General features: G+C 43.7%; 1 protein-coding gene across 4 annotated transcripts in view; it reads right to left on the reverse strand.

Annotated features, from left to right (window-relative positions):
• ORMDL2 (ORMDL sphingolipid biosynthesis regulator 2) overlaps nucleotides 1-19,712 on the reverse strand; it is a 221,627-nt gene that overhangs the window by 105,358 nt on the left and 96,557 nt on the right. For 3 of the 4 annotated variants that reach the window (XM_069653713.1, XM_069653714.1, XM_069653716.1), the window contains exon 2: nucleotides 2,686-2,860. In XM_069653713.1, coding sequence (XP_069509814.1) covers nucleotides 2,686-2,859 — 174 coding nt within the window. In that variant the 5' untranslated portion in view covers nucleotide 2,860. Of the gene's footprint in view, nucleotides 1-2,685; nucleotides 2,861-14,437; nucleotides 14,638-19,712 lie in introns of those variants that run through there. The other variant, XM_069653715.1, reaches the window with a different exon arrangement.

Genomic DNA, 19,712 nt, shown 5'->3' on the forward strand with positions numbered 1-19,712 from the left:
CGCGGGTGGCTTCTGCTCTCTGGTCTTTACCGATTCTCTGCTCCCGACAACGTCCTTCCCTGCTGCTGCTATGGGGATGACTCAACATTGTGCTGAGTCCTCCTTTGGTTTTTAAATTCTGCCAATGTCCATTTCTTCGCATAAGTCTAAAAGGCTGTTTCCAGTTCCACGGATCCATCTTCATGCATCTAAACATCCCCCTTGTGTCAGTACTTGAGAAAAAGGTATTCTTCAGGTTATTTATCATCTTCTTCCCAGTACTTTCAAAGGACCAATCTTATGCTCAATAAGAGGTTGTGGGGTGGTGTGACCAGTGTGGCGACTGTTTTAATGGGCACTGGGGTTGTGACTACAAGGCCTGCACCCTAGGTCGTCATCCTTGTCCCCAGGAGGGGAGTTCCTCCCGCATTATACCACCCCTAAGGGGACTATTGGGTAGTGGACACGCCTCCCTAACCTCATAAGAAGGGGTTCCCCCCCTCAGGAGAAGTGACGAAACCTAGTGATTCGTCACACACGGCAGTTCATCTATAGGATATTCAGTGAAGGATAAAACTCGAGGTGTAATGAATCCAGTTGAGTCATCACGGATTCCCTGACGCTGACCTATGGCCAGGGGAAGGCAGCTGCTATCTGATCCTGGGGGCGGATTTATGAGGGAGGATCACATTGGAGGTGACAACTACCGTGGAGATGTCATGACTTCACTGGATGAGACGCAATATCTCCCCTTTTCATCGTGAGGAAGACCTCCTAATACTCAAGACCCTTTTCCATGAGGAAGACCCTCTGGTGCCCCAGAACCTCATGGCATAATGCCAAGATACGTGTTCTCACTGGTAAGAGAAGTGAACTCTCTTCTTCATATTTTTATGGCCAACACACACACAACCATAACACCAACTCACCCTGATCAAACATAACACCTTTTTCTCCTAAGGTTCCTTTAGATAAAACCAGTAAAAGGAACCATTCAAATGCTGTGTGTTTAACATCTATGAACTTCAAATCACAAAGAGACTAGGAGGATGCAGGAGTTTGATCTGTGTACCAAGCACTAGAAACACAATGGGCAGTCTAGTAGTTTTTGGAAGGCACTAGTGCACAGGACATTTAGCAAGCGCACTTTTTGCAGTGGCAATGCAGGGGAAGACGTTGGCTCCTGTCCAAGAGCTCACAAACGAAAAGTTCACATACTGTTGTGGCAGAGCACTCACGGCTGCCAGTGGAAAGACATCGAGTCAGAGACTGAAGTGCCGTGGAGACGGCGGGAGCTGTAAGGTAGGTCCTGGGCGCTCAGCGAATGCAGAAGCTGGCATTCTCCATTCTGGATTCCAAAGGGAAGACGACGTGCAATCGCACAGCCTCGAGGGAGGCCGCAAGAACGCCCACAGCCTCCAGATTGGAAAGTGGGTGGAAGCAGCACGCTGCAGAAGAGCTGGAGAAAGCCGGCAAGTCTGTCCGAAGCCGTTGGGTACCCAGGGACGTTCCAGCGACCATGCCAACGGTACTTGAATACCAAAAAGCTAAAAAGGCAAACTCCAATGAACTGTGAATATGTGAATATCTGAAATGTAAATGTGGCAAGGGAGTAAACCAGGCAATTTGCGAGCCCCAAGAAATGTTAAAGGAAAGAGTGGCGTTTATTAATTGAACCTTGGGAAGTTGGATGTTAATGAAAGACATTGCTATGCAGACCGCAAACAATGTTGCATCAAAGAAAAACAGTTAAGGACTTGGTTGCCTAAACAGGAATCTTGCGAGCCCAAAAAAGACACCAAGGAACTGTTTTCAAAAGTGACTATTCTTCTAATGAAGAATCCAGGAAAAGGGATCCACCCTCTGGAACCAAGGGCTTCTGCCTTGGAGAACATCTTTGCTGGCATTATACTTTTCAGTTGTGCACACTTCTGGCCTAGTTGAAGATATTTTCCTTACACATTGTCCTTTGTTTACAGTGTGAGGGTCAGGATAGTGCGCTTTGGACCCAGGGATGGTTTTTCGGTTATTGACATCCCGACACAGACGGATACTTAGTTTCGGTTTATAAGCAGGGATACTTCTCTTAAGCATAGTGTCAGAGAGGTATTTTACTAACCCTTTTTCTTTTAATAAAAATCTTTGGTAGAAACATGACAACCTTGTACCCGGATCTCATTTCTGACCCCTCACAGAGGGCAGCTGTCCATTATAAGATCCGTACTCGGCGGCACTCTAGCGCTCTTTCGTGTGAAACATTCTAGTTATCAGACTATGGATTTGGCTGAGGGGTGTTTAGTTTGGAAGCCTACTGGCACTGCCCGGGTGAGTACAACTAATGCAAATGGGAACAGTAGAGCACACACTGTTCTACATACTCCCGAGGCACCATAAAGCCACAAAAAGCCAGGTTCTATACAGAGGAAAGCTGGAAAGAACTATGGACCCTCTTAAATGAGGGCGAGTTTGAAACTGTGGCTCCTCTTCAAAACAATGCACTTTGCATGAACCAAGTGAGGATAGCTACAAATCACCGTCCAGCTGCTCGACAGCTTTTTTCGTTCATGTACAAAGCACCATCATGTTATTGTAAAACCACAAAACAAAATATGACAATATATATCCGGGAAGAAGGGTGCTAAACAAGACAGGAAACAGCATCAAATTAAAAGGTTCTTGCTCGATTCAGTTTAACCTCAAACTCACCAGATTGTGGAGGACATTGGTGAGCGTCCAGACCACTGGCACGCTGAAGAAGGGAATGCTGAGCAAGGTGATGTGTAGGAGTGCCACCAGGATGACATACGCCAGCCATATCCCCCGACTGTTCAGCACCCGCGTGTTGGGATTCACTTCGCTGTGTGCTACCCCAACGTTCATCCTGAAACCAAGAAAAGGAGTAGAAATGAACAAAAAAAATGAATGTTTTTCATCCTTTTCCCTACAGCAATAATCTTCTGTTCTATGCTGTTCGCTATTTAAATCCCACTCTCCTGTGCTCTAGTGTGTGCCAAATGCTTCTTTAGCTTGCAACAAAGCATCTGTAGATTCACCTTCTTGAGAAAATAATGTCAGATTGGAATCCCTTCATGTAAGTGTTACTGCCAACAGCTACGGGCAAGACAGGCTCTTATGGGCCCGGATGCAGAACTTGTGTCCAGGCAAAGCAAGGGTGCACAAGGAGGACATCAGGGAGGCTGTATAGCCCAACATGTGCGGGCAATGATGCTATTAGCATCTGTGGCTATGTGTGCAGTGGCCAAGCCCTGGTGCATCTTATTCCTTTGCTACCCCTGCGTTCAAGAACAGACTTCATTGCTATGGTGGAGGCTGAACTGCAGGGGGAACCAGGGAGAAGGCAGCTAGAGGATAAAGGAGCAGCCGGCAAGGACAGACTGGCGGCGCCTCCAGGAGGAAAGTGTGGGTGAGGAGGCAGAGGAGCACAGAGTGCTAGGATGAAGTTTGAAATCCTGACAGACAAATATTACTCCGAAGCCCTGGTTCCCAATTGGCTGTCAGAATTCCATGGTTCTACCCTAGGTGCTAATGAATAGTAGCCTACCAGTGTCAATAGAAAAACTCGCTACTCTGTGTCGCCATGATAGATGCCTTTTTAAAGTTGTTCACAGCCGTGAAGAATGAGTAAGGTGATTTGTTAAGCACAACACTGGAAAATTAATCTCATTCCGGGGCATACACATATCAGACGTGTTTTTCTATTCAGACTTTAATAGAATGGGCAGAAACGGATTCCCTCATCTAAAAGCTCTATATTTTTGAAGAGCAGTGGAGGATAGGGATTTGCCCAAAATCCCTGTGAACTGTGAAAAATCCTACGGATCCCTCACTGAAAAACCTTGCCCAACGTCTCCTCCCAGGACGCCACGGTAAGGCAGACGCTTCCTGTTGCTGACCTTGGGGGGCGGTGTACTGCAGGAGGATTACCTGGGAGGAGGCAAGGCCAAGGGTGCTGAGGAGATCCCATGGGATGAGAGACAGTATTTGTCCTTTGAAATGGAAATCCTTTCAAGGTTACCAAAACAGGTAATGGATTACTGGCATTATAATGCCCCTGACCCACATATCGGATCTGTGGCTTTGGGTACCATAGAATCTGAGCAATCCTTACCAACAGAAAGACCCTTCAAGTTATTTCAGGATAAACACCCACCTTACTCCCAAATGTATAATGTAAAGGAATCTCGAAATGCTGCCTTAAGTAAATGGTCTTCCCCGATAACAACGAATTCTAATAGTTCACCTTTAAAAAATTCTAAGAAAAATATACCTACCCTTAAAATCATGACATTATTTAAAGGAACTAAATTTGTCGTTGGGGACTGTAAAGAACCCATGAGTACCTGGACGAGGAAGAGGACTAAACAGGCATGATGTAGCAGTAGTTGGGCAATTTAGCATAACAGCCCACACCTGAAAGAACCCAAGTGGCATACAAGTGCAGGCAATGAGATGGAGGTGGAACTGTGACTGGAGTGCGTGCAGTAGTAAAGGCAGAAAGAAGAAGGCACAGTGTTGGAAAACCAAGCAGAAGTGGGAGAATCAGAGGGACGCTGGAAAGTTAATGCAGCAGATTTCACCTGCTTGTTCTGAGAGGGTCCTTTTCCCCCCAAACTCTGAAGTGCAGTGGCTACGTAGCGGAAGACGTGCATGGAGGCTGAATTTCCCCATGTGAGCCTGATTGCAGTCGTTGCTGGGCAGGAAACGCGTCGGAGACCAAGACGAGGAACGGTTGTCAAGCCGGGGGGTCTCAGGGCTCCATAATCGAGTGGCCAGGCCAGAGACACCTTCACTGAGGAAGGGTGTGGGTTTCAAGTGAGCCAGAAGCAGTACAAGTTGTGCAACACTTGGAAAGAGCATCACAGAAGCCGGTGAGTCAAACCTCGTGTTGCAACTCCTTGCGCAAGCACTGCTGGCAACAGTATCCAGCTTAATATTCACTCCTGTATAAGAACAAGCAAGCTGAAGTTGTTGAGTTCCTAACGAAGGAGACAATGGAAAGTAGCACTTGCGTGTGATCAGAAATATCTCTTATACTCGCATGAAAGCAAACACTGCTGAAAGCCATTGTTATACCCTTAAACTTTATGAAGGAGTGGTTGCGTGTCTCTCAAACAGAACAGCGGAAAACCACTGTTTAACATTTAAATCGTGTACAACTTGTGAAGAGTTGGTCGTGTGTGCTTCATTTTGTTTTCCAAGTGAGGAGTGAACTTTACCTCAAACAACCATTATTCATAAAAGAAGTCAAGTGTTAAACATTGTATCAGCAGTTTCCCAAGTCAAGAGTAGTTCCATTCTGAGACTGAAAGCCAGAAAACAGTCTTACAAATATTGTGAGCCCAATAGAAGTTCCACCTTGCCCAAGATACAACTGTGCAAGAATTACCTGAAGCCAAGAGAGTGGCATGACGGCGTCTTGGTAATTATTTGGCAGAGAGGTGAAGGCAAGGTTGGTAAAGGGAAACCTTGCTGCTTATACAGATTGACAAAACCTATATTGCCAAAGATTGTAAGAGAAAGAGAGAAGTGGGTCATAAAGGCAAACTTAGGTTGCTGGTGTGGCAAACAGACAGGAGAGGCAAAGAAGCTGCCACCTATTGAAGATCGATATTGAGAGGAAGAGTGCGTTGCCTTGAAGTGCCTTAACGTAGATCTTGTCACATCTAAAACATGTTTGAATTATAAAGTACTGAAGCTGTGGTGGTATATCTGGTGGTCAGTCGATGCAAGACTTCAGTAGTCCAAATGAAATGCAATGCTATGAGCCAAAGGAGAATGTCCTCATGGTAAACTCTAATAGAAGGAAGGTTTGTTTAGGTAGAAGCAGCAGTACTGTGAAGCCATCCTCACAATTATACCCATTGTGAATTCTATCCTTGTGAAGAGAGATAATAACTGTTAACCAAGACTGGTGTTTCACTAACATTTATAGATGTTGTATTTCTTTCGATCTGTGTCAAGTCTTCTTGGATAACTGGAGGTGGTGGCATAGCTGAAGAAGTGGAAAGTCTTTATTTCACCAAGAATAACTTTCATAGGAACTTTGGTTGACAAAACTTTACCTTAACATTGAGACTTCCAGAATGTAATTGAGTCTTTGCTACCTATGTGGATTTCCTTATTTCTTTTTATGAACACTGAAGCTGAATATACCTTGAATTCTGGGGAAAGGAATTCACTCAGGTTACTAAGAGGGTATCAAGAAACTGTGAATATCATTGTTAATTGTAATTGTATTTTTAATTGTACTGTCATATATTTTCTTTTGCATTTTGATGTTTAGTGTAGGAGCCAGACGTCCTGTGTTGGAGTGTGTCCCTTTCGTTTTTGTTAGGCAGAGAAATCCTCAACCGAGTAGGGATAGTGAGGCACTTGATATAAGTTTTACTTCGATAAAATGGCATGTTTTGAACAATCATCAAACAGTTGTCTGCCTCGCACTGCTGACCCCTCACAGTACCTGCGGTTCTTTTTAGCTACGTTAACCTAGTATTTTCTCCCCCCCCCTGCTGTTGTTGTGACAAGCTGCTGGCAGTCTCGAGAAGCTTTATTTTTATTTTAAAGCTGCGTGTGTCCTTTTGGTGTTACAGTTCATATATGTACAAACAGCTCAAATCTTAATCTACTTGTGTTTCAAAAGGTTGCAGTGGGCTGTCACCGCCTTGCACTTTAGGCCCCTTGCCACTTAACCCCTGCCCACATTTGTTCTTCCTCCTTCCCTGCATTTGCACATTCCGAATGTCACAAGGCCTAGTAGGACCGTTATTATCTTGTTCTATTTCATTGTCATTTACTCTATTGTCTTGATTGCTCCCTTGTTCCCTTCCCTTCCCTTCTTGCCTTACGGCGCTTTGAAACTATTCTAGTTGTATAAGCGCATTATAAATGACCAATACAAAAAAATATATATATATTTTATGACTAGATCATGGCATTTAGTTGTAGTCACCATTGTATTTTTGTTTTTATTTCGATTTGAGGTACAACAGTGCTTCAAACAGAAATCACAGCAGGCGGAGCACTATCATTTTCAGGTTATTTACAAAAGGTAGGGTAGTGGACTTCCATTGTCTGTTTAATTTAAAGCTTCAAAGATAAGAATTGAACAGTAAACCTGAAGATGCCTTCTAAGGACAGTGAACTCCAAAACAGCTGCCCATCCCTCCTGATAATGATTGTGGTGGAGTTTGATCCGGGAACAGGGTGATATTACTTTCATAAAAATAAATGTTCTACAGTTACATAGCCCCATCTGATTTATTCGATTTGTTGCGGCACAAGCTACTCAAACCAAATGACCCTCACACTGGATTCGAAGGAGACTAAGGAAATTGGACTTCGTGAACTAAAAGGAAGAAGGTTGCCCTTTCATGCTGCCTGCACAGTAAACCTTTGGCGTCCTGCTAAAGAGTGGCACCTGCAGGAGGTGTTGATTTGTATTCATATTGTGATGTGAAGAGTAGTATCTAGAGATCCTGACTATAAGGTATTCAGGAGGTGCACATGGAAAAATGTCAAGGGCTAGGCAGACCAATTTGAACCAAATGGATTTGTTAACATTCACCCCTTGCAAAGAATCCTGGGCTTCCAACAAAGGATTTCTCTTCTCTGAAGTCCTCAGATAAAGTATACTGGTACATTTTGTATTCTCCAAAGCTTGCCCAACAGACAGACAGGGAGGCCGAAATAAAGAGTGTTACCATAATTGAATTAATAGCAGTGCCCACAATCTGTGATTTGTCTTTAAGTAATTGCAATGGGGCAACTTAATGTTTTTAGAATGTTTATTTGGACAAAAGTAGTAGCTGACAACGGAGTAGATCTAGGGGGATCAACAGTAAAACATAAGTTCTTTTTAACTTTGTCACTTAATCTAAAGATTTAGTTTAGCAGTGATGGAACTTTTATGACCCTTCAGAAAGATGAATGGGTTTGTCCCAAACAAACTCAATGCCATTTATCTGAGTGAAGTCAACTCTTGAGTAATCCATGTACACCAGAGTGTCATTGGCATAGACATGGATACCAAATGAAAATTTGTTGAAGATTTTTTTTAAGTGGATTAGCAGATCGGTGTCAACCCCTCTGGAACCTTATTAGAAACTACACTTGTAGAAGAGGAGGATGGTCCAAGATGGTCCTGTTCTGCAATAATTTAAATCATTGGTGGGGGTTATCATCACTACTGTTGTTGCCAAGTGTTGGCAAAGATGTTGTTTTCTACCGTGTTGAAACCTGCAGACAGGTCAAGCATGATAAGAACACCGCCCCACTGCCGAAAGATCACCACCCAAAAACCCTATAAGAGCTGTCTCTGTCCCATGCGGCAGATGAAAACCCAACTGCAATGGAGACAGAAGATGACAGTCACCCAGAAAAAAAAAATTACGTTGGCTAACCACCACATTTAACATGATCTTGGAAAAGAAACAGATATTGTTGATGGGATGGGCAGGAAAAGAACTGGGGGTAGACGTAACTAGCCAAGAAGCTCAGATTGATCGGTTTTGAAACCTGTGGGGAATAAAGATGGGCTAAGAAGGAGCCATACTAACACAGGATCAAGGTGTGCGGGGGAGAGGGAAATCAGAGGGTTTTATTCAAAGGATCAGGCTGAGGATGGAGTCAGCCCCAATAAGAAATTGATGCAACCGTGAACAAGGAACGGTCCCAAAGAAGATTTGAATCTATTGACAGCGCTAGGGACGTTATGCCCTATTAATGGCCTAAGCAGGGTATGCTTGATTGCCATTAGCACACCCAAGCTTCTAATGGTCAGGAGAAATGCAAACACAAGCAAGAGCAAGCGTGTGGCCTGTGGAGTATGTTTTGAAGAAGAAAAAAAAAAAACATCCCCACCATGGAAATGGAACATTGGTCTCAGAAAGTCCACTTCCTTGGCCTAGTACAGGCGGAGGCCGGGGAGTGGGTCTGCGTCCAAGGGAGAAGTGGGGAGAGTGGTTCGACAAGAGGTAAGGAGGTGCAAGGGGACAACAGGAGGGAGAGCAAGGGACCCATTTCAGGCTGACCAAGTGACAGCCCAGGGATGAAAATGCTGACCGGCAGTATTGAAGGTGGGTTGTCATCTGTAAGTAAAGTCTTCGTAAGCTGAATGGCTGTCTTGAATTCCCAGCTTCTAATATTAAAGAGTTTAGCTTTTCACGCAGAGCAGTCAAAGGGGTTACTGCAGAAAACAAGACTGGGAGTTTGTCACAGAAGAGATTCGTTGGAATAAGGTCTGATTAAACGGCTGCTGTGTAAATTCTATTGGCCAAGTAGTGTTTTGCCTTCAGTATAGCTTTCATGTATGATATCAAAAAGACCTAGACTGCTCTGCCTGCAGGATGATTGTGTTGAAGCCCCGTAGCCCTCATATTGGTTTGTTGATTTTTTAGATCTAAATTGAACCACAGAGCAGTATGAGACAAAGTAACTATTGTAATATTAGAGAAGATTTTTTGCAGTTTTGCAAAGCTTTCATTGAAGATCTTAAAAGTTCTCTGGAATGCTTCACTAGGCTTTTGAGGCGGACTGAGGAGCAGTGTATATGCCCTGTAACTTTGGAGCAAGGGCCAAGGCAGCAAGTGCCAATCTAGTTTTTTTTGTGAGATGACAGACCCGGGTCTGGTTTTCAAAGTCTTACTGGATAAGGGAATAGTAAATATAATAAAATAATGATCTGACACGACTGCAGGGCTAAAGGTTTGCAAACAGAAGAGAGAGCATATGGTGTGTGGCCTTTAATATGGGTTGTGCCATTGCTCTACTCAGAACAAAGAGGCCATTTAGGGATGAGTATTAATTCACCCAAAAATTCAGGTTCCATAGAAAGATGCACTATGGAAACTGAAAGACTCAAGATGCCACATGGCCTAAAAAGGTTTGTAAAGGGATGGTCTATGTAGGGGAGCCACTCATAAATGGAAGAATTTGAGAGAAAGGAAGACTAACAACATGTCCCAGTTAACCACCAAATTCGAATATAGTTTGCTTATACATATTCTTTATACCCGACATAACACTAATCCCCCCAATACCTAATCACAAAGTGTTTTAAAAGCACATGACGCAAGAATGTCAATGATCGAGATGGAGGAAAATTAAAGTCCTGCTTTGGTAAGTTAGAGGAGACTAAATTGCCCCTGTGCCTTCAAATCGTGTAATTGGGTACCATGTTACTAACCAGATGATCAAGAGAACATAAGTAAGCCATGTCGGAAATGTAGGAAAAGACATGGTAATCACCCACACGGGGTGACCTCCAAAATGCTCAAGCTTGCCTATGTAGACAATAGAGATGCTTAATGCTGCAAAAGATGACAAATGTTTTGTGGTTCTTTATTCGGAAGTACGGCTGCAAGTACAGTCGCATGGCAGTCTGTGGCGAAATGTTCAAGGGGAAAGGTATTTGGAAATTGGAGCCAGCGAAAAAGCAGCATGGTACTTTAAAAAGTGGAACCTCCCTTTATAAACAGTTCCGGGCTTGGAGCGCTGGCGCAGAGGTACGGCTGCAAGTACAGTCGCACTGCAGTCCCACGCCAGTTCAGCGGCAGCTCTGAGATATTTGGCGGGTGGACCTTATGTTTATATTTCTGTGGCCATTTTATAAAAACATTTTATTAATATGCCATAGTCAATACACTGACATTTCATATATCACCAAAACAAACAGAATATTCAAAAAAATATTAACCATTTAAAATCATTGTAGCAAATATATATATATAGAAGAAAAGCACAAGCTCCAACTGAGGGATAATCATTATACAGATTTAACAATTTCAATACTTTTACAAGTTCAAGGGACAAAAAATGTATCATGTCCTGAGAACAGTCAGTGCCAAAAGTCCATTGTCTGAAGCCACTACTAGGCACTTACAAATCGACCAAATATAGAAGTGATAGTTTCTATTAACCCTTGACACTCAATCATTATGTGAAACAGAGACTTTCATTTTTACACACAGGACACAAGTCCTCCAATTTCACCAGTTGGGAGAATATTGAACCCAAACCTTATAAGGGCTCATTTTCCTCAACTAAATGGGAATCTGATCATATAGTTAGGCATGACCCCCTCCCCCCCCGTTTTATCCAGCACAGAAAGACTACCATGAAGCTTTGACATTCGCATTCCAGAAATAGTTCTAATCAAATCTCTTTCATTTAACAGCCTTTTAATTCTAGCCAGATCTTGTATTAAGTCTCCCACTAATCTAGGAATACTAGCAAAATACCCACCACTTTTTTAGTCGGGCTCCTAATGAAATGTTTAGATTGTCTCAACTCTTCCTCATGCATATCCATATATAAAGAGTTTTCCTTAGGCATCTTAATTAACCTGTACAATTGTAGCAGGCTCCACTCCATACTTGCCCTGAGTGAGTGGAGACCAACCTCATAGCGGAGCAAGATGAGTAAAGATAAGGACAGCCCCAGGACTTTTTGCCAAAACCTCCCCTTCAACATCAATACCGTATGTCGGAGTCGGGTTCACTCTAATCGTATAAAACGTTATCAACGGAATTAACGAAAACCTACAGAGACTACCTGGAATGCTCTCCATCTGGGCAGCCAATTGGCTGATCTTAACTTTCAAGGCATCCTCCACCCGCTTCATATTAGGACATGATGTTAATCTTAAACCAGTTAAATAGTTTCCAAACTGGTTCAATAGATTTGGACTCCACAGACCACCTAAATAGAGGGCCATTCTTCTTAATTGATCGAAACCTCATGACGTTAGTCTTGCCAGGTTTGATCACCATTTCATTCTTGGATGCATAATCACTCATTGCCCCCAGCAATTGCTGGATTCCTCGGGGAGCAAAATCTAATAGAATGTCATCGGCGTAGGCCACCCAGCTGACCTCACGCGTGCCAATTTTGGGGCTCACAAACGCATGCTTGCTCAATGCGTCATTTAAGTCAGCCCGGTATAGGTTAAAGAGGCAGGGAGCAAGTATGCAACCTTGCCTCACTCCCCTCTTCGTACGTATTGATTGTGTGAGATAGCCCAGCATGTCTAGTCTAATCTGAATAGTAGTATTCTCATGCAAGTGTATCAAAACCGCTAGTAATCCCAATGGGATACTCCAAGCTTTTAATTTTCCCCACAAGCGGTTTCTGTTAAGTGTCAAAAGCTTTACGAAGATCTATTAGGGATATATATAGAGGGGGGTTACTAGCCTGCCATGCATGATATCTCAGCATATTCACCACTAGCCCATTTAAGGTTGTTGACATGCCCCTCCTAAAACCAATTTGAGCCCTATCCAGGATATCGCTACTTTCCGCCCAGGTCTCCAACTCCAATAATACTGCACCCACCAAAAAATTGCTATCTGCATTGTTAAGCTGGATTTCTGAACTCTGACCTGGTGGGCAGGGGTTCAGAAGGCCAGCCTAGTTTCTTGGAACAGGGTAACCTTCTGGACAAGCCAGACCTATCAAGGTAGCTTGGCGGCGGTCAAGGCTAGGTCTCAGGAGGGGTGAGGGTGACTGAAAGACCTCAATAAGCACACATAGTAAAGGACACATACAAATCAATCCCAGTCAGGTGTAGATATATTAAAAAATACATATACATTTATTTCAAGGCCTTTGAGTTTCAAACACACAAATCAAATCACAGTAATACTATTTACACCAACACAATACTATCAAAATACATATATACAAGACCAATGGGGTCTAAAGGGTTAAAGCACCAAATGGGTCCACAACCTAAAAGGGGAAGGAAACGGGCAGTGCAAATAGTATTTAGCCCCTTCTACATCCAACACACTCCCAACTAAAAGGTAGTCCGATCCCTAAGAAGAGAGTAGCCTAATACTCAAAAGTACAGGCAATGCAAGTGCATACGGTAGTTCCAATGGGCAAAACAGGGTCTCTTCAGGGGTCTCTAGCAGCTCAGGAAGGTGGGTGAGGCGATGAAGAATAGGTTCCCACTATTCGAGGAGGGTTTCAACTTGAGGGCAGAGACGATTCCAAGAGTTGGGAATAGTTCGCACTAGCAGTGGAAAGGAGAGGGGGCCCCAGGGGCCACCCGTGCATAGAAATAGATGAAGGCGCTAGGGGCCACCGGCTAGGGTTGCGATTACTCACCGACCCCCGGCGCACTCCGGACCAAACTTCAGCAGTCGAGTCCACTTCGGTTGCAGGTTCAAGTGCAGTAACTTGGCGGCCCTGTAGCTTTCAGCAACGAAGATACAGTGATGATTCCCAAACAGGACAGTGGTGATTTCTCCGCTCCTGGTGGAAGGATCAGGCCAGTTTCACTGCAGCAGGTCATCACCGCGGTTGGGCGACACGGTAACCGGGTATGCTCCGGTTCTGGCGCACTTGTCTCACTTCAGACCTGGGGACGCCAAGTGTGCGAAATTTGGTGTGAGGGTGCGATGAACACAGAACTAGCAGTATACCAAGTGTCGAGGGCCTCCTCGAAACGGCGGCAGAGACAAAGCAAAGGTCTTGAGTAAGCTGGTCAGCCCACTGTATGGTCCAGGGACACTTCAGAGAAGGCTTACTTGCAGGTTTTGGTGAAGGTGCCTAGAATAGTTGGACCCATTTTTCCAATGGGTCAAAGGGTCTTCGCAGACCTTCCAGAACGACCAGATGCAGAGGGGTCCCACAGGACAACAGCGGGCTCAGGGTGCCAAACCTCCCAGCAGGTCACCAGCCGTTCCTTAACTCAGCTTCTTAGCTTCAGGATACTTGGATCCTATCCTTCGTTCAGTGAGAACTCCAGAGATCGACATGGTATGGCGGTTTGGGGGCTTCTCTTATCCAGAATCTCCTTCGCGCCAAAATGAAGAGTACCCAATGGGAGATCTGCTCACATTCAGGCATACCATACGTGGACCAATCACGGACCACAGTAGTCCCAGGCATTCACAGCACTCCAGACTCTCTGGCACCCAGGATGTGTATTGGGGACAGACACCCCAGTCCACATCCTGGAGGCGCACACACAGGGCATGCAGAAGCGTTTCGCGGGAAAATGCATGCCCAAATAAGGACTGACCCGGGTCGGCTCGACCTGGGGAAGGCGAAGGGGCAAGATGGCGAAAGGACAGGACAAAGAACCTCGTGGCATGGCCATTTTGGAGACAGTTATTCTAAATAAAGGGGTAGTGTGTCCCTCTTTTTGATAAGGGGGGTCCTAAGTTATGAGGGATATTGCAGTTAAACAAGGAAAAGAACCTAGGCGACCCCACCTGTTTCACACTGGCCGGTTATGGGTCCAGCACACAAATAACAGATCTCTGTTGGTTAGTCTGCACATATGAGAACAACCAAACTGTATGCAGAACAATTACATTTATTTGAATTTACAACAAGTTGCATCACACTGCTATTGAAAAAAGCCCATTTTGCTTAGCCTAAATAATCATGGATGGTTTCAGCATTTACGGCATTATAAAAAACCTCATACATTGGTTCTTTACTTTCACTGTTTCATAGTGTGGGTTAGTAACGTTTGGGACTTCAAATGTGGTCTAGTTGACTTCACATCTATCCGGTCGACACATAAATGGTGTTTCTGGCATTCAGCTGTTATTGTTGTGTCTGGTGCCGGTGCCTGGTGCCGTCTTCAGGACAACTTCAGTGGACTTGGGCTGCCACATTGGTTGGGAGATCTAAAATATAGGTCAATAAAATAGGTTGTCAGTGATGGATGTGCCTCTACAGGGAAAATCCTGTACTCGTGTGCTTGGACATTTTGGAGCCAGGCCACCTATTTGTGCCAAACGCGGTAATCACAGTTTACCTGGAATTAAAGGGTTAAAATTATATGAAAAGATAAGCTGCCACCAGCCCTGTCTGAGACACACCTCCAAAGAAAATCCTTCAAGAGTATCAAGGGCCTTTGTAAAAGACTAAGAGACCCAAGTGCACTGTACTGGGAGGAACATTGTACACTTGTTACATGTGCAGAAAAGTTGCAACATTGGAAAAGGACTAAGGGAAACAAAGTCTCCCAGCATGGACTGTCTTAAGGGCATGCCAGTTTCCCCATAAAAAGTGAGAGAAAGCCCAGAAGAGTACAGCAAAAGGCTGGGCTCCCAGGTCAGACTATGGTGTTAGACAGCAGCAAAACGTTGGGGGGGGTACACAACTGTAAGGAATTTACACATAAATGAAAATCTTTCCTAACATGCACCAAGAAGGGCAATAGTTATTCGGATCAGCTTGATCACCCTTCTTATAAATGGGTATCACTACAGCAGACTTCCAACTCTCCAGACATTGTCTCTTTTCAATGATGTTTTCAAAGAGAGAGTATAGAATTACAGTCCAGGATTCCTCCTCTGCTTTCACAATAGCATTAGATAGACCATTTGGCCCGGCTGCCCTAGAACATGATGACTTTAATAATTTTCCCACAACAGCTGGCGTGACAATTGGCCCATGGTACCTCTAACAATTGGGCCACTACGTTTCGAGAGCTTTCACAGAAAAGAGATCTATAATGTGTGGTCCATAGATCCTACAACACACAATTACTTTGACTGGTCACATGCAACACCTTATTACCATTTACTAGGGACCAGAAGGTTTAGGTACTCTTTGTGACCAATGTTTCCAACATTAGCTCACCCTATCGTTGAAATTTCAGGTACCTATTTGCCCTATTCCAATTTTGATATTTAGCCAACATTGACTTCTTCTCCTTTAGAAAAGTCTCGTTATCGATGTTTCTTTTCCTCAGTTCTTTTTTACGAAGTCAAGTGGCTTAATGAAATTGGTACTTGTGGATAGATCTAGTTTTCATCCCTCCCATTTGGGGTTTATCCAGATCCCACAAAAGAAAACAAAAAAAAATGTCCAGGCAAACAGGCTACTTTGAACTGCTCAGTAGTTTGATCATACAAACTCTTTTAGCTTTCTATTCAAGCATCTCCTGTTTTTTCCAAACTTGACCAAGCGATTACCTCCATGGTTCACCACGAGATCTATCTGTTGGCCCCTGGCTACCGAATATCCACCATCTGAAATCCTTGCGGTCAACATATTGTGATGGTTTCTTTGTTTTGGTCGCACCAACATGTCAGTACACTGATGAAATAAATCCCTAGATACAATTATATAATCAATGACTGATTTAGCATGATTTCCTACCCAGGTAAAGGCTGAGTGCAAGTCCCCTTTTACACTCCCATTACAAACCACCAAGTCCCAATAATGAGAAAAAGTACACCACTTCTTACCATTCTCCCTCACGGGACTGGTTCCCTTCTGGGTGTGTACTACATTCAGAGATTGTGAGTTCAAATTTCCAGCTATTACAACGAATACAGCTTCTCCAAAACGGACGGCATTAGACATAATTTTAACAATTAACTCAAAATAATCATCGAACTTGGAGCAGGAGGGGTTGTAGTGCAGACTGAGCACTATCGTACTCCTCAATTTGCTGTTAAAGGTGTGACCCAATTTAGTTGTCAGGATTCCATAGTGAGTTTGTTAATTTCACCAATGTAATTATTTTGGCATTTTGGGAAGCAACAATAAGTCTTCAGACGGGCGACCATCCTGCCCCCTGGTCACTAGTTGTCCTATTATGGTAAATCCATCAAATTTTAAACCAGTGAGCAACCAGGTTTCCTGCAACAAAATTGGTTACTCATGCTCCTATTAATAAAACCTCTATACCCCCTCGTATTCTAATTCAGGATGTTCAATATATCGTTCACTAAAGCAATGCGTTGTTTTCATCAAGTTTTTTTAAATACTTGGTTCAAAATCATTGGCAATACAGACCACACTTTGCTCTTCGAGCCTCCTACTCAGCGCCCACAGTTATTTTACCAACCGCCGTATCACGACACTCAATCTTTCCATTGGCCACATTTTCGGTTTAACAGTAGATAGCTTGAAACCCTTTCCAAAAATGTTCCCCCTGCTGACAACAAAGCATTCACCCCTAAACAAGATTGGAGACCAATTTCTACTAGGTCAGTTGTATTATCATATGGAAACTGTATATAGTCTATGTTGTGAGTGGAGAATAGATATAACTCAGGGACATCCTTCACTATACTGAGGATGGATTGTCCGTTTAAAATGGATTGCTCTCCAGAGATCGACATATGCTCCAGCCAAACGTGAGGGTATACAAAGAAAGATTTAGAAAATTCCCCACTATCCACCAAAACTTCTCCTTTATTCTACACCTCTTGTTTGTGTCCATTCATTAAAGTCTTTACAGGAGGGTTCTGAGGTAAACAAATTTTGTACCGTATTAAGCTGAGGTATTAATGCCTCATTAGGGTTTTGAACCAAAGGCAAATGCCCTCCCGCTCCCATGGCTGGTTTAGGTTTGTTTTTCCCCCATTAGAAAAATCAGAGCCCATCGTGTCACTGGTAGTTTCACTGTTTTCATGGAAACATTCGGCTGCAAGTCCAGCTTTGATTACAACTGCTTCCAGTCTGCCTGAGTTTGCACATTAGAGTCTTTTGATGATCAGTCTTGGGATTTTTCTCCTGCACTCTTTATTCCTTGCCCGACCCCGGTCCCCCGCCCGCCAACTTTTTTCTAGCCGAGTTAGAGGCATACACGATCTGAATGAGCAGGCATATTAAGATTGTTTGTCTTCTTCTCCCTCTGTCTCTCCTCCCTTGTCTTGCCTAAAAACACTTGTGTACAGGGGCATTATAATTGACTTATCATATAATTATCATATCATTATAATACTTACACAATTGATGCTTTGTTTGTCATCATCCAGTACATTTCCTTCTCCACTCCGCACTTGATCCTCTACAGATCTCAGGTCTTCAGATATATCCAAAAATCTCATGTACTTTCTGGAAACTGTTATATTTTCTCCCGGATTGTTATTTCTGTTCTTGTTCTTTTTCCCCCGCCTTTTTTTCCCTCTTACATACCAAAATTTGTATTATCCATCGGGACCATATCAGACACTGCCTCACTCACCACAACTCCTCCTGGAATTGCCACAGGATCAGGGCCGCCATCTTGTTGTCGGTTGGCTAATGGGATTTTCACTCTAGTCTTTCCCCCTGCCAAGTTCAATCACTTCAGGAGTCCCCAGTGCTTTCTCTGGGGCATCACCAGCAAGCCTAACTGGAACTTCACACAGCCCCACCCATGACTCAATCCTTGTTTCGTTCAAAATCAGACAGTTCATACGTAAACAGTGATGAGTCTCCATTATATTTGCTAAGCTTTCCCATTTCCGATTCAGATCTTCAAGGGGGATTGAGGTTTTTGTCTGACCAGTTAAATTCTTATTAAGCTGTTTTCCCATTGTATCGTCCAAAATACTAATCAATAGCTTTATTTCACTTCCCTGTTGCACGTATGCTGAGAGTGTATCTTTAATATTCTTATATAAATTGAAAAAAGAGCTTAAAACTAAGTTCAAAGCTGAGATCGATGGAGCCATCAATGTCACACTTCCCTCCCTATCTTTTAATGTTTTCTGTGGTCCACCCAGCAACTTGATTCTCAGCCTGTCAGAGGAATTAAAAGTCAGATGTTCAGTCAGTAACAAAGCCAGGTCCCCCACAAGATGTATATCAGTTTCTTCCGTGGACTTAATCTCACTGATGTCAATCACAGGGGGATTCCGATCTTCTCGAACGCCTAGTTCACTCTCCACGCTTGGCGAAGCTTCATCGATCAGAAATCCCATAGCGAATTCCAGTTTATCCTTGGTCTCATGTTTCTTTTCAGGAATGGATTTTGAGCTCAACCTTGGAAAAATCTCTTTCATATTTGTCTGTGATTTCACATCCGAAACTTGAGGAACCATAGGCCCACATGGAAGTTCATGATTAGACTTAAAACGTACTTGCACCTTAGTTTGATGCTTGTTTTTAGTCATTTCCGAAGAAACAAAAGAGCTCTCTACCAAAGACATCAAGTCAACCAGAGGAAGCACTACTATTTTCTGTTTTATATTTCCCTGTGCTACTCCCTTTGGCGTTGATGTAGAGCTCAGAGTCCGGGATCTGCCATTTGGACTGTTATTCACTGGATGATTTGCCCCACCAACTTGTACAGACAGGGCTTCACTTTGAACTATGGCATGTTGTGTAGAGTTATTTTTCTTGCTGGACATCAAGCGGACATGCCTCGGATGTAACACACAGCACTGCCATGATCTTGCTCTCCGATTCAACGCCAAATTCTACTGCAGGGCTTAAATGAGTCGACTCTCCTCTGTGACAAAGTGTTCAGTCATCCCCTCCTTGGAGTGAACCAGTTTCTTTCCCATATTTTGTTTGCCCACTATTTGTTGAGAATGTGGATAGCTAGTAACCTTTACTTCACGCTCCCACTGCTTTCCGTTATGCAATCTGGACATACACCCACCACCTAAAATGAGGGGTATCTCCCGTTGGGCCTGTCAGTTCAAGTTCATCCCCACTTAAAGGAATGATATACTCCCTCCTTTTATAGGACTCGATGCGAGGCTCTGCTCAGAATTTCCTCCAAAAGATATTAAAGGATTTTATGTATCAGAGTGGCACAGCAAGTCACAGTACTGGAGGGACTCAGACTCAGAAACTCAAAAAAAGTTATAACCTGCAGTCACCCTTGTGTAATTTTCACTTAGTCCATCCAGTGTTAATTCACTCACTGCCCACACAGACTCCCTTTAGTCCAGGTATAACTTCTCTCCAGCACACTCGGTTGGCAGAGATTAACAAGAGTCAGGGAAAGTTAAATGCCTTGC

The sequence above is a fragment of the Ambystoma mexicanum genome, chromosome 3q, assembly GCF_040938575.1.
Source record: "Ambystoma mexicanum isolate Mex_15411 chromosome 3q, UKY_AmexF1_1, whole genome shotgun sequence".
Classification (NCBI taxonomy): domain Eukaryota; kingdom Metazoa; phylum Chordata; class Amphibia; order Caudata; family Ambystomatidae; genus Ambystoma; species Ambystoma mexicanum.